Source organism: Rhamphochromis sp. 'chilingali' (assembly GCF_963969265.1).
Source record: "Rhamphochromis sp. 'chilingali' genome assembly, chromosome: 20".
NCBI classification, from domain to species: Eukaryota; Metazoa; Chordata; class Actinopteri; order Cichliformes; family Cichlidae; genus Rhamphochromis; species Rhamphochromis sp. 'chilingali'.
Window position 1 is genome coordinate 24,327,445 of NC_137947.1, and position 13,403 is coordinate 24,340,847.

Below are 13,403 nucleotides of genomic sequence, written 5' to 3' on the forward strand. Positions count from 1 at the left end.
GTATGCATCACTGGACCTCAACTGTATTTATTCATTCATAAAAAAGCCTTTGCTATTCCCAAACAAAACAAAACTCAAGACAACAAACAGAAACAGGGGAGATTTTAACTTCTCAGCCTATGCAATTTCAATTCTGGAGTATAGTGGATAATAATTTTGCTGTTGATTTCCCACCTAGGTTATTGTCTAGCCTGCCCGTCTAGTCTTTGATTCAGCTGCAAATATGTTTACCTTTCAGCAGCCCAAACGTGCCATAAATTATGCCAGTCTACTAAGGAATGCCTCAAAAAGAACATGTTGAGGGTTATGGATTTGATTAACCATGAAAGGTCATATAAAACAACCCAAATATGATCCCATTTAAAAGTTATGGGGGGGATTAGAAAAGTGCAGCAATATCAGTAAAACCCTTAAAAACTTTTGCAACTTTAGACATTTAGCAAGGACAGTTATAACAATTATACAAAACACCTGCTAAAAATGATTTCTGCCGAAGGGGACCAAGACCAACGGTGACTCTCTTTCTCCACACATCATTACATCTGTTCATGCTTTTGTCAAATTCATGATTGAAAAATTCTTGTCATGTCGACCACCTTTATCAGTCGGCACTGAAGATATGCCAAAAAAGCTAACAACTTGCAACTTGCTTTTTCACATAACTGTATGTAGATAATAGCTGTTATCTTAAAGCCCCAAAGAGCACAGCACAATATGCGAACGCAGCCTGAGCAGGGTTAAAGCGAGTCAGTAAAACCCTGAATGTAATACAAGTGTTTCTGTGCTCTAACACCTACAAATGATAGGCGGAGAATCTGCACATTGCCAGGTTTCCATATCAGTTTCATAAGCCGTTAATTCATCTTTCAGTTTCCTCCCTGCCATGCTCTTCTCTCACACTCCAGCTGTAATACAGTACTTCAAAATGAGGTTGTAGGTTTCACATGGCACGATATCAAAAATCAACACGCAGTTACAGCGATCTCAGTGTCACAGCAGAGACAAAAGCAAAAGCACTTAGGTTTGGTGCACATGAACACACACCTGGAACGTGTTCAATTCCAAACAGAGACAAATCAGAAAGGTTACATGGTATGCAATACATTACTCCAACAGGAAAAGATAGAACAAAGAGGAAATACAACCAGAAACAGAAAGTAGTGTAAAACAGCTTTTGCGTTTTCTGTTTAGGTTGCGCTGTGGCAGTTTTGCTAACATAAGTGGACAAATGTGGTTCTCGGAAATAAACAATACATTGGTAAGAGCTCTTTGTGGTTTTCTGTGGTTATGTTACATCTCTTTGTATCTTTTAATGTATTTTTTATGGCCATTAATGTCTCTTTGTTGCGATTTTTTATTTTAATCTTGTACCAATAAGCCAGATGTGTACGGTGATGTTTATATGACAAATATAATCTATATGACACTGCTGTCAGAAGTGGATTTTTAACAATACAAGTACAGATTATTCTAATGACTTTATCCACTACAAGTAATGCTAAATATCTTTAGATAACGCCTGCAAAACCTTCAATTAGTGACCAGTCCTAAACCATCTCATCATATCATAGGAGAAAGCTTGAAAATGATTACTTATAGCTGATGAATAGCTATTAAAATGTAAGATTACACAGCTGACAGAGTAGCTGAAATTCTTATGTAGCAGTGATAAATACCAGCACATTAATGTATCAGTGATTTTCAGTGGTGTTGACACAACTGTGCAAACGTACATTTGATTATTGCTGTGTTACAACAAACTTTTGGGCTAACCTCACAGGGAGTCGTCAACAGTGATTGAACTACGTTAATTCTGAAGTTTTAAATCAAACACATGTATCACACATAATAGCACAGTACATCTCCAAGGTTGCTCACAGGGGCATAAAAGATACTTCCCTATTTTTGTTTGTGCCATGCTTAAACAAACATGCACACTAGGCAATGTCATTTTATTATTATTGGTACCGATCAAGTTAACGTATATTATGTCAATGAATTTGGGAATATTCAACTTGTACCATTCAAACCAACATGGAAAACACGAGTTGTACACAAATATAATTGGTCAGTGTTCACATTGGACCTTTGAAATACAGTGTTTAATGCTTACTACTCCAACCAAACCTAGTCAGTCTGCTTGCTTGGTAAAGTTTGTCAGAAAAGTTCAAGGAGTTGGCTGTGCACCATGCTTTAAAGGAGGTAGGGATGTTGTGATTATTCTCAAAAAAGCCAGTTAAACAGAGCGGGAATTCTATCTTTGTGTCTTTTTCTCTAATTTTCATGAATCAGAACATAAGAAGTATTGGTTGATTTGGTTTCGCACCTCCAATAAACTGTAGTGCACAGTTGATTCCTTCAACTTTCCTAGTAGAAGCATGCACTTTTGGTATTATAAAGTGCTTCGGTTAAATGTATTTTTGCATAATCCATTGACACCACATTATATTCAGATAGCAAACAATGTTCAAAGTCAAGAAAATGGACTGATTTATATTTACCCTCAACATTCAAATGGGAGTAAATTCTGATATTTGTAAACACAGACAAGTGTACTCAGTTGTTTGTATTTACTTCAGATTTAATCAGGATTAAGTGGTAACATTTATTTTTTCGTAACATAACCCAATATCTATTTTTTTAAGGATCATGAATTCTTACATTATAACACAACAAAGGTTTTCATTGGCATCAAGAGTTCAAAGATACAAATACATGTTTTTAATCTGAAGCCTCTATTTCCGCTGTTCGCTAATCACTTAGTTATTTAAGAGTCTTTGACTTGCACTATTCAATGTTTGGTGTTTGTCCAAAACTCAAACTAACTATTTAATGACCTGGCAAGCGTATGGAGACTTGGCCAGGTCTGAATCACTGTGCTAATATACGGATATCGTGACCTTGTCAAGAAACCATTGCACTCTGCCTGCTAATGGTAAAACCAGATGCTTAACGAAGAAGGTGGAAGACAGTAATGGTTGATTAGTTTACATTTAAAGGTTGCATAATGCATAAACAAGACACTGTGAAATGACACTATTTAATAGTTTTGTTGTTCACTTTGTTCATCAACACCACTCTGCTAACTGGATTTCAACTTAGTAACAATTCCTCCAATTTTGTTATTAAACAAAAATGGAACACTCACATTCAGATTTTGGTTATTAACACACTCTTTTTCTTTGCTTTAATGCTGAATACAAAATGACCAAAGAAGAAAACTGTTATTGCATTTTGATGTCATCTTGTAGGAAGCCATGTACACAGATAGTATTTGGTGGTATAACCCATTTTTGAGTTCTCTAGTGGAGATTGGAAGACTTGTATCTACTACTGCAGGAAGTTGGTTCAATATCATCTTGTGTTATGATTAAGGGTTTTTTGATAAAGTCTAAAAGATGCAGATGGTAAAATCTACTTGGGTGGGCTCAGTTCATTATCAGGTTGTGCTGTATATTATGTACCAATTGTTGTTAAAGTAGTCATGAAACACAGCGATAAAACATCAATTTTGCAGTTTTAGAAGACAACAAATTTCTATGCTATATATGTTTAGAAAACAAATGAAGATTCATACAGATGTCTCCTGCTATATATCAGTAACTTAAAAGTACCTTTTAAGGGATAATAATCCAGATTATAGATTCAAGAAAAACATAATACCCAATTCATTTGAGTTCTAAAATGCTGGTGTGCTGTCAATCTGCCACAAGTATTTTTAAAAACATGTTGGATACTGATGCAAGTCTGGTCCGGCTGATTCCTACAGAGGTCCTGAGTCTGCTGCATGATGGCAATGAATGTGATGCAGGTGCAATTCCAAACCAAAGTCATCCATTTTGACAGATATTTTGACCTGGGGAGAACATAATCTTTGTACAAAAAAAAAATTGTATGGAAAGCTAGCGAAGTAAACGAGAAACTGTTCAAGGCACATTTGAATTTCCATAGGCGTCATTTTGCAGAGGCATATTAAGGTATTGCAACTGCCCCTGCCCACAAAGAATTGCAAAATCTTGCCTCTTTGGTAGCATCACAAAATCTTTGAGGCCATGACGGAAAAACATTGGTGCAAACACAAAAAAGGATTAGAGTTCCAGGAGACAAAAGCAGTCTTTTTTGCAAATGGAAAAGCAGAGAGTAGAGGCTAAAAATGAGTTCCCCCCCAAAAAACGTAGATCCAAAAACAGTTAGTAAAAAAATGCTACATCTGCCGGGTTTCTAGGTCTACCACTCTCATTTTAAACCTGGGTGTCCTGGGTGTTTGTATTGCCTTGTATCCAAATCCATCGCCCAATCAGTATCAGCAGTAGGCCTACACAGATAAGGGTGACAGGCTCCTGGTGGATATGAGGCACTATGTTCGGCAGGAGAACAACCGGTCTAGGTGCCCTCTGGAACAGAAAGAACAGAGAGAAGAAGAGATATTTTAGTTAATGACAGTTATGCTTCATAGAATACACATGTGACTGCATTAAAATGTAACAAAAACCCAGTTATTGAAACAAAAGCTAACTCCTTGTTCTTACTAGAATATCTTGTTGTATATATGTGGGCTTATATAAAATCAACCCAATGCTCCATGAGTTGGTTAACAAGTCTGGTGTTACTTAACTTTGCTTCTTACTGAGTTATTTGACAACAACAACTCTGTTTGACATGTCTTAAATATTCACTTGAGAGCCTCTTGATGTGGAACTATAGACTAATCATTGTCTAATCAAGACAAAAAGGTAAGTATTTTAGGGTGAGGGTGCTTGATGCTAATCCTTGTGCAAGTAATTACCAAGAAAGTATTTATTGTATGCAGTTTTATAAGCCTAAACTTAATAAAACGGTTAAACTGTTTTATTTAACAACATGTACAGTAAAAAAAAAAATTATATCTACATGAAGAATTTGCATTAGCATTTGCATAGTGTGTTGCCATATCGCAAAATGTTCTGAGTGTGCAGTGATGTAGATCTAAAGCTCATGTAAACACCCTGTGATCACTTGACGTTTTAAATCAAAGGGGCAGACACCTACTGTATGTTTACGTCTACAGGAAGCATGTAAGTATAGTTCTCAACATCCTGCCACAACTCTCTTTTTACTCTCTCCATCTCCCGGTGTGAGTGCATTTTTGAATGTACGTGTTTATATAATAATAATAATAATAATAATGGATTGGATTTATATAGCGCTTTTCAAGGCACCCAAAGCGCTTTACAATGCCACTATTCATTCACTCTCACATTCACACACTGGTGGAGGCAGCTACAGTTGTAGCCACAGCTGCCCTTGGGCAGACTGACAGAGGCGAGGCTGCCATATCGCGCCATCGGCCCCTCCGGCCAACACCAGTAGGCGGTAGGGTAAAGTGTCTTGCCCAAGGACACAACGACCAGGACAGAGAGCCCGGGGATCGAACCGGCGACCTTCCGGTTACAGATACGCTTCCCAACCCCCTGAGCCACGGTCACCCCATATATGTATATGTCTTCTTATATTTTGGGTTCGTATGAAAGCTTCTGATCGTTCAAGTTCTGACTTTTTTAAAATCTTGTTTTATATGTTGCATGACAGCAGAATTTATACAGTTGATCACACTCTGAGAATATTAACTACCTTTACATGAGAGCATACATACACATTCCCAGAACAAGGAATGTGGTACTGTAACAAAAGCTGTCACAGTCCTTTCACTCCAGCACACTTTTAATTAACAGTAGCTAACCTGAAAGTTTGCTGCAGCCGATATTAGCAGCACTTCAAAAGCCCCATCTACTGCCCAATGCTGCCTGATAAACTTCATGTTACCATTTGAGAAAAGCCCACAGCAGATGTCAAACATTAATGCTGTATGTATTCTACAGTGACAATGAAATGGTTCAGTACAAGAATGTATTAAAATGGTAATTTAATGTTGCACTTCCATACAGTGGTGGAAAACCAAGCAAGATACAAAGATGTGAAACAGGAAAACCTCTAAGGTTAAGCTTAGGAAATGCCTGATACAGCAAGTGCCGAAATGCCAAGCACAACTGAAGATGATTGGTTTGATATAATCTGAGCACAGAAGATGTTTTAACAAACACATATTATGCAAACTGTTAAAATAATAAAATAAATAAATAAATACTAATGAAATTAGATGTATTTGTCTTCTGTTACTGTTACATTTCATAGAGTTTCTCAACTTTTTTGTGAATGAGGGTGTGCTACTGTACTCCTAATTAGTTAATTGCTTTATAAACTGTTCAGTCAACTCTGCTAAAAAGAGAATTGTCAATACAGCGAGTAAATTAAGTACTGAACATGTCACCAATTTTCTATGTATTTCTAAATGTGCTGTTGAACACATGAAGAAAGGGAGGCGTAACAAAGCATGCAAAGTCATGACACCAGCTGAAATCTATTAGTAATTAGAAAGCAATCCTGCCAATTTTTGCAAATTAAAATCAGCTGCTTCAGTCCCAACTGATTGGCCTATAAAAAGGTCTCATTCCCAGGTGTTACACAAGAAACCGCTTGTGATTGATAAAGTTACTGAGCAGACCGTTGTAGCCTTGATGGTGCTGGTTACAAAAGAATTTCTAAACTACTGAAGGGTCCAGTGAGCACTGTTGGGGCCATAATGTGGAGTTGGAAAGAACATAATTTCACTGTGACGACCACAACCAGGTGCTCCCAGCAAGAAGAATGAAAAGAGTTATCAGAAGTGTTATTTAAGAGCTAAGGAACATATGTGGGGAGCTACAGGAAGATCTGAAATCAGCAGGTACAATTGTTTCAAAGACAAAACAATAAGTAATGCATTCAGCCGCCATGGCCTGTGTGCTCGTACACCACGCGAGACTCTATTGCTGAAGAATAAGCATGTTGAAGCATGTTTAAAGTTTGCTGAACAACATTAAGACAAGCCTGTGAAATACTGGGAGAATGTAGTCTGGTCAGATGAAACCAACATTAAACTCTTTGGATGCCGTAATACACACCACGTTTGGAGAAAATAGGGCACTGGATATCAACCCCAAAACAATTTCACATAACTGAAGTTTAGAGGTGGGAGCACCATGGTGTGGGGCTGTTTTTCAGCATACGGCACTGGCACGTAATTGAAGGAAGGTGGAATGGAAAAATGTACCAGGATATTGTGATTAAAAAAATCTGCAGCAATCTACCAGGATGATGATGATGATGATGATGATGATGATGTTGAAATGAGGGTGGACCTTTTTAGAAGGAAGATCGTCCCAAACACACTGCCAGGGAAACTCTCAGTTGTTATCAGGGATTCCCAGGGAATGGCTCACAGTAGTCCAATTCCTTGGAATCGTTATTTTGCCTGCCTATTGATCCCGCTTATCGGTTCTTGCAGTCTCGTTACATTTAGCTGATTTTAGTTTGTGTGTAGGAGGAAAATAGTGTTGCAGTCTGCAGCATAGATATAGACATTACTTTTTCTTTTTTTTTTATTGCACAAGGATGAGAGTGTGATGGTAAAGTGGAAACCGCTCCAGGACAGAAACAACTGCATTATACTTTTAACATAAGTTTGGCTCTTTGCAGGCACCTGTACAGACGGCATGCTAACGCTAAGCTAGCCAAGAGCCCAGGGTGATGTTAAAGCTGAGTAAATGCGGACCCCTGCACAGCACCGTGATAAAGTGAGCCATTATTTGTGGTGAAATCAGCCACACGTAAGCTCACACGTGTCTTCATTTGGATAGAGATTTGTGCTGGTGTGTAGGGCTGTAGCCTCAGGTTAATGCTGTTACATGGTAATTATGACACCTTTTAGAAATACATTTCCTTAGGAAACTGGTGATGTGTTCAATACTTATTTTAATAATAATAATAATAATAATAATAATAATAATAATAATAATAATGGATACTTTATTGATCCCCATACTTGCTGTAGCTCCAGTGACACATTCAAGCATTATCACAATGTCAAGCTGAATTTGCTCAAATTTTCTTTTTCAAATCATTAAAAAATAAAAGTTGAAGCAAACAAGCTGAAAGCTGAGTCTGGTTGGATTTTGGGTGCCCAGTCCTCTTGTCTGCATGTTATAACAGAAATCACCTGCCTTGTTTCACACTGTGCCCCTCAGCTGTGTCTATTTGTAACTCCTTGCCTCAGTCATCTAGATACACTTGGCAGGCTGTTGACTGAAACAGGTGTTTTCTTTTCTGTACAGTAACCCTGCAGCTGATCGCTCAGTGTCTTGGCCTCAGTCCATTTCTTCAGCAGCAGGAAGAGTAACTTTTCAGTAATAATCTCCCTGGTCAGTAGAACAGGAACACATCCTCAGGGTGGATGCTCAAAAAAAACCTCTCTCCAGAAACAACAAGGTTCCTGTTACTGTGGAAGGGGATCCCCACAATGAAAATTATGTAGTAACTTGTGTACACAGAAAGCCATTTTAGACAACAACAACAGAGACTTTAGCTACTTCACTCAGACACAATGTTGTGCAAGTTACTGAATGTATTTTCTTCACCCACTTTAAACCTATTTTAAGAATAAAACACCTGAGTAACTGAATCCTCTCTTATATAATTAACAGCTGGAAATTACAGCCACAACTACCCGGAGTAGCTAACAGTGGATGGTTTTGGTTGAAATGCAGCTTTCAGGTGTGAGTTTTAATGAGTTCCGTACAAAATGTTTGCTTAAACTGCCATACATGAATAATTTAAAGAGCAGCTAAGGAATTTACAAGGGTAGGAAGAATCTTTTTTTCTTTTCCCTCACGTTGTGGCATTAAGCCTTTCAGATTTAGCCCGAATGGACAGACTGTGCAACATCATCCAGATATCCGCTGGCACAAAATAATGCTGCCTGCCCCAGGCCACACTGTACTCTGAAAAACAGGATCTTTACAGATGCAACAGGGATATAAAAGCTGTGTGGTTTAATTTGAAAAGTGAGCCAAAAGCCACAGAAGCCTCTAATGCCAGAGGAGGAAACAGGTGAGGGGAACACTAGTTAACCCTGAAATGAATCACAATGTGCTTCTAATTCCACATCTGACTAAACAAAGAAGCAAGTTAGATGACCAAAGAGCTAGCAGAATGCTTATTTGAAGAAGACATGACCCTGATTTTTTACACTGAAACAGTTATGGCAGGTGAAGGTAATGGGGTATAGCTTGTCAACCGTAGGGTTAGTTCTGGCAGGCAAATCACGGGTACCAGCTGATAACATTCCTAGAGCTAATCTCATACAGGTTGGTGTGCCATTTAAGATATCTATGCATATAGTTTCTGTAGTTGGGGTGGCTGTAGCTCAGCAGGTAATCTGCTAATCGGAAGGTTGCTAGTTTAATCCCTGGTTGCTCTAGTTTGTGTGCCAAATATCCGACAAGATATTAAGAGCCTGGATTGTTGGAACACCCAAGTTGCTCTCCATCCAATGCATCCTTTGTGAATGTTTCTTAGATAGGAAGCACGTGTATAGAAAAAGGTGCTTATGCGAATGAGACAAGTTATATCAAGTGCTTTGACCCCTTAGGTACTGTAGAAAAGTGCTATAAAAGAACTGATCCATTTGCCACTTACATCCCAGCTAATGCTCTCCCCACTTGAGGCTTTCCCTGTGTGGGTATAGAAGGGTGGGAAGGCCACAGAACATAGCAGTGGTGCCAAATATAAATTGCTGTAGATGGAAATAACAATCCCACTTTACTAACATCTCCTGACAGAAATGCTCTCAAATGGTAACGGCAATCTGGAGACAATCGCTTGGAAGGTGTTAACATTATATCTGTTAAATATTATCCTGTTAGCATTGTGGTGCTAGCATTTGGGTTCAAGTACCCTTGTGAATAGCTTCACAGAGCTGGTGGGACTGAAGACTAAGTTTTATTATCTGTCAGTGGTTTAAATCAAATTCACCATGACAGAGGGGGGAAAAAATTGCACATCTGGAAAAACATCTTATTCTGACAGGACATGTGATACTTTTTCTTCCTTTGTGGATTTTTCCTCCAGTAATCATCACTTTATGAACTTTTTAACTTTAAATCAACAATTCAGCTACACCAGTGTAGGAAGTAGCCGATCACCGGCAGAGAGTCAATACAGTAAGACTGATTTCTCTAAGGCTCAGTTTCCCTGAATGTCATCAGGGGACTGTTGTATTTGGCAGCAAAGTGAAGAGTAAATTCTCCACATGTTGATTTTTTTGGCAATTTAGTTTCATCTCCGCAACCTGAACGTCTGCCATTACTATATATCAAGACTCTTGTCTTGAGTGAAGTTAATACCCATTAATTCAGCCTCCCCTTTCATTTGGCATCAAAAATTGGCGTCTCACATCACACATTACCATTAGAGCTTTGCCTTTGTTTATAGTAGAATATTACACTGGATTTCAACCCGAATAAGAACTTTTGTAAAAGCAATAAAGAGTTGCAATTTTCCTTCGGCAACTTATTTTCTCTAGGCCTTCAGAGATGTTATTATACCTTCTTGTTATGGAAACAGTGAGATTATTATTATTATTGTTAATTTGCTTGCAGCAATGTTTATCATGTTGCACATTAGAGACTTGTCTCTCCTCAAAGCAGCGTTGGAACACAGACACAAGGTTTGTGGGTTTTTGTTTTGTTTTTTTTTGCTTTAGTTGGCAGCGTTTCTGCGCTCTTTCGTCACCTCACCAACCACTGTAATGATTTGACTGTCATGATGGTCTTCAGCTTGCAGAGTAAGGGAAGGGCTCCTGTTGGCAGATGTATGGGTCTCATGACGCAAAGCAATCTTACTGAAAGCTTTTTTCATTATAACGTTTTATTTAATGGTCCATTGATGTCTAGATACTATTATAATATATTAGCTGTTTTTGGTACACTGAAGAACATGGGTTATGTGGTTTATCAAAACCAGTGCAATGAAAAACAGGGAAGCTCAATAGGAACTGCTTGGATTCACAGCATGTGAATTTATTCCAAATTAAGGATTTGGATTAATTTCATATCCTGATCAAAAAGGCCAAAATGCCACTTCTGAATGACCTTCCAAATCACAGTATGTGCTGATCTATAGTCATGCTTGGCTGCAAATGAAAGCTGAGAAACTATGAATGACAACATAACAGGAGGATGTGGTGTACCTGAGAGGAGCCTGTATGCAGACTATCTAAAACCACCTCTCATTGTTATCAAATTAACTGCATCTAAGCTATAATTAGAACTGGACTAATAATACTTTATTTGATAACATGCATGCTGGAAGTTTCTTTACTTCATAGATTTCAAAGAAATAGTCTGCCGTTTTGGCAAACAGACTTGTTTGCTTTCTTGCTGGCAGTTTGATGAGAAGATCTCAGTGTCATGTCCATGCTTTGAGTATGAGAGCAGAACGTTTTTAGCTTTGCTTATGATAAAGAACAGCAAACAGTGCTTTACAATATCACACATTAACATGTTTTAACTACTTTCTTTTGCTGTTTTAACATTACTGTAAATCCAGGGATAAACCAATAAACATCTTAAATCAGAAACACTGTGTATAGGGTTGATCTGTTACGCTGGACGATTGGTTGTATTTCACAGTCAGTATAAGAGGTTTGAATTGCACTGCAATCAGAAGCAGATGTATTCTTTTAGCTGACAAACTGCGGGCCGAGAGACTGACATGAAGCCAAAACCAGTTTCCCAAAAAACGTTTCATTTTCAAGCTTACTGTATACCTCAGGATTACAGAAAGGAAACACGCACATGCACACCCAGACACACATTGGTAATTCTCTAATAGTTTCCTCATTTGAACTCTTACCTCAAATAACCTCATCCTTCATCTGAGAATAGAAAACCTGCTGCCACAAATCATTTTCCTGCTGTCACTGCAACTCTGCAGGCTCCTAACAAGTAATTCAAACAGCACGTGCAAACACACGAAGGTACCGTGTACAGTGCATGCATTTTCCCGCACACACCCACAGTAATTGCTAGCGGGATGTAACAGCAGGCAAAGTGTGACAAAGATGCCAAAGGACGAAAAGCCAAACTTTCACAAAAACAGATTCAGAAAGGCAGGAAGTCAGCCAATCATCGGCAATTCACCAGTCAGGCATTTAATCAGTAAAAAAACAGAATTCAGCCCATCAGTCAAACAAGATGATACAATTCATCTACTTAGAGATAAAACAGTTTATCACAATTACTGCAGATTCTTTCATGTTTTCACAGTGAATTATTTTGGTCTGTTTGTTTTGGGAAGCCACAGGTAAATGAATCCTTTACTGTTAACATCGTGCCTTTCTGCCAGTTTTAGAGCACTAAAGGAGATTTGAAGTCGAAGATTCCCCACTGGCTTTTGAATGCAGCATATTTAAAAACCTTTGCAGTGTTACCATGACACTGAGAAATATTAAAAGTTGACAAGATGCACTTTGGATCCAGAAATCTAAAAATTGTGGATGCAAAAGGTGATGCGAATGAAAAGACAGCCAAGTTGTGCGCATTCTGCAAGTGATTGTTTCTGCCCAAAGTCTTTGAAGACAGACATCTCTGATGCAAGGGTTTTTAAGTTTCTCATCTTTCTATCTTGCTCTTCTTCTTGCCTCGTTCCTTTCACAGTGGAAACATTGAGTCAGCCACTTCCAAAGAGCTCGTGTGATTTTATTTGGTTACCACAACTTACTATGCTGCTTCTCAAAAATAGCTTTCAAAACAAGGCTACACTTTCAACCACACACATACACACACTGATGCACACAATGCAAAATGACTCAGGTTTTGCTACATTATTTTTCTATCTACTATTACCATCTCTGTGGTGTCTGTGCCACTTTGAATTAAAGTGTTTTTCTTTTCTTTTTCAGTTGTCTCTCTTTTTTAAAAAAAAAAGAAGCTTTAAAACAAAAATATGCCATGGGTCTTACATGCATGCTATAGCTTCACTTAATCACATACCATTGCTAAAATAAATGTAAAATTTAAGTTCTGAATGCAAAAGTACTGCAACCAAGTATTAACAAGTTCCTGTTCCTGTAAAAGATGTCTTTACTGTCAGCTTGAACATCTACTCATTGATCTTGCACAATCTGTCCAAACTGACATTCATAGAGTTGCACTGGGAAATATGCATAATAACGGCTACAAATACTTGCATAACAATGCCCAACTCTTGCTACTGAGTTGTGTCATGGTCCTGGGCCATGTGGGCCCAGTATTCTTAGTTCCTTGTATTTTTGTATTTCGTTCCTTATTTAGGCCATGTTTTCTGAGTTGCCCTGTTGTGTTGTTCCCTAAGTGTTTTCCCTTCATGGCTTTTACCCCCTGTGTGCCCCTCTGTGTATCTGTGAGCCCTCGTCTCTCCTTATGTTTTATTCCATGTTTCCCCTGCCCATTATGTCTAAGTTCTCCCCGTGCTCTCTCTCCCCCCTGTGTGCCCTCTATGTATTTATG

The 13,403-nt window shown here is 38.3% G+C and overlaps 1 protein-coding gene across 1 annotated transcript in view; it reads right to left on the reverse strand.

The window, feature by feature from the left end:
* Nucleotides 1–311: 311 nt before the first annotated feature.
* Nucleotides 312–13,403, reverse strand: part of LOC308388057 (uncharacterized protein) — a 30,985-nt gene continuing 17,893 nt past the window's right edge. Inside the window, exon 4 of the mRNA XM_080868529.1 lies at nucleotides 312–4,394. Coding sequence (XP_080724655.1) covers nucleotides 4,242–4,394 — 153 coding nt within the window. The 3' untranslated portion in view covers nucleotides 312–4,241. The remainder of the gene's footprint in view (nucleotides 4,395–13,403) is intronic.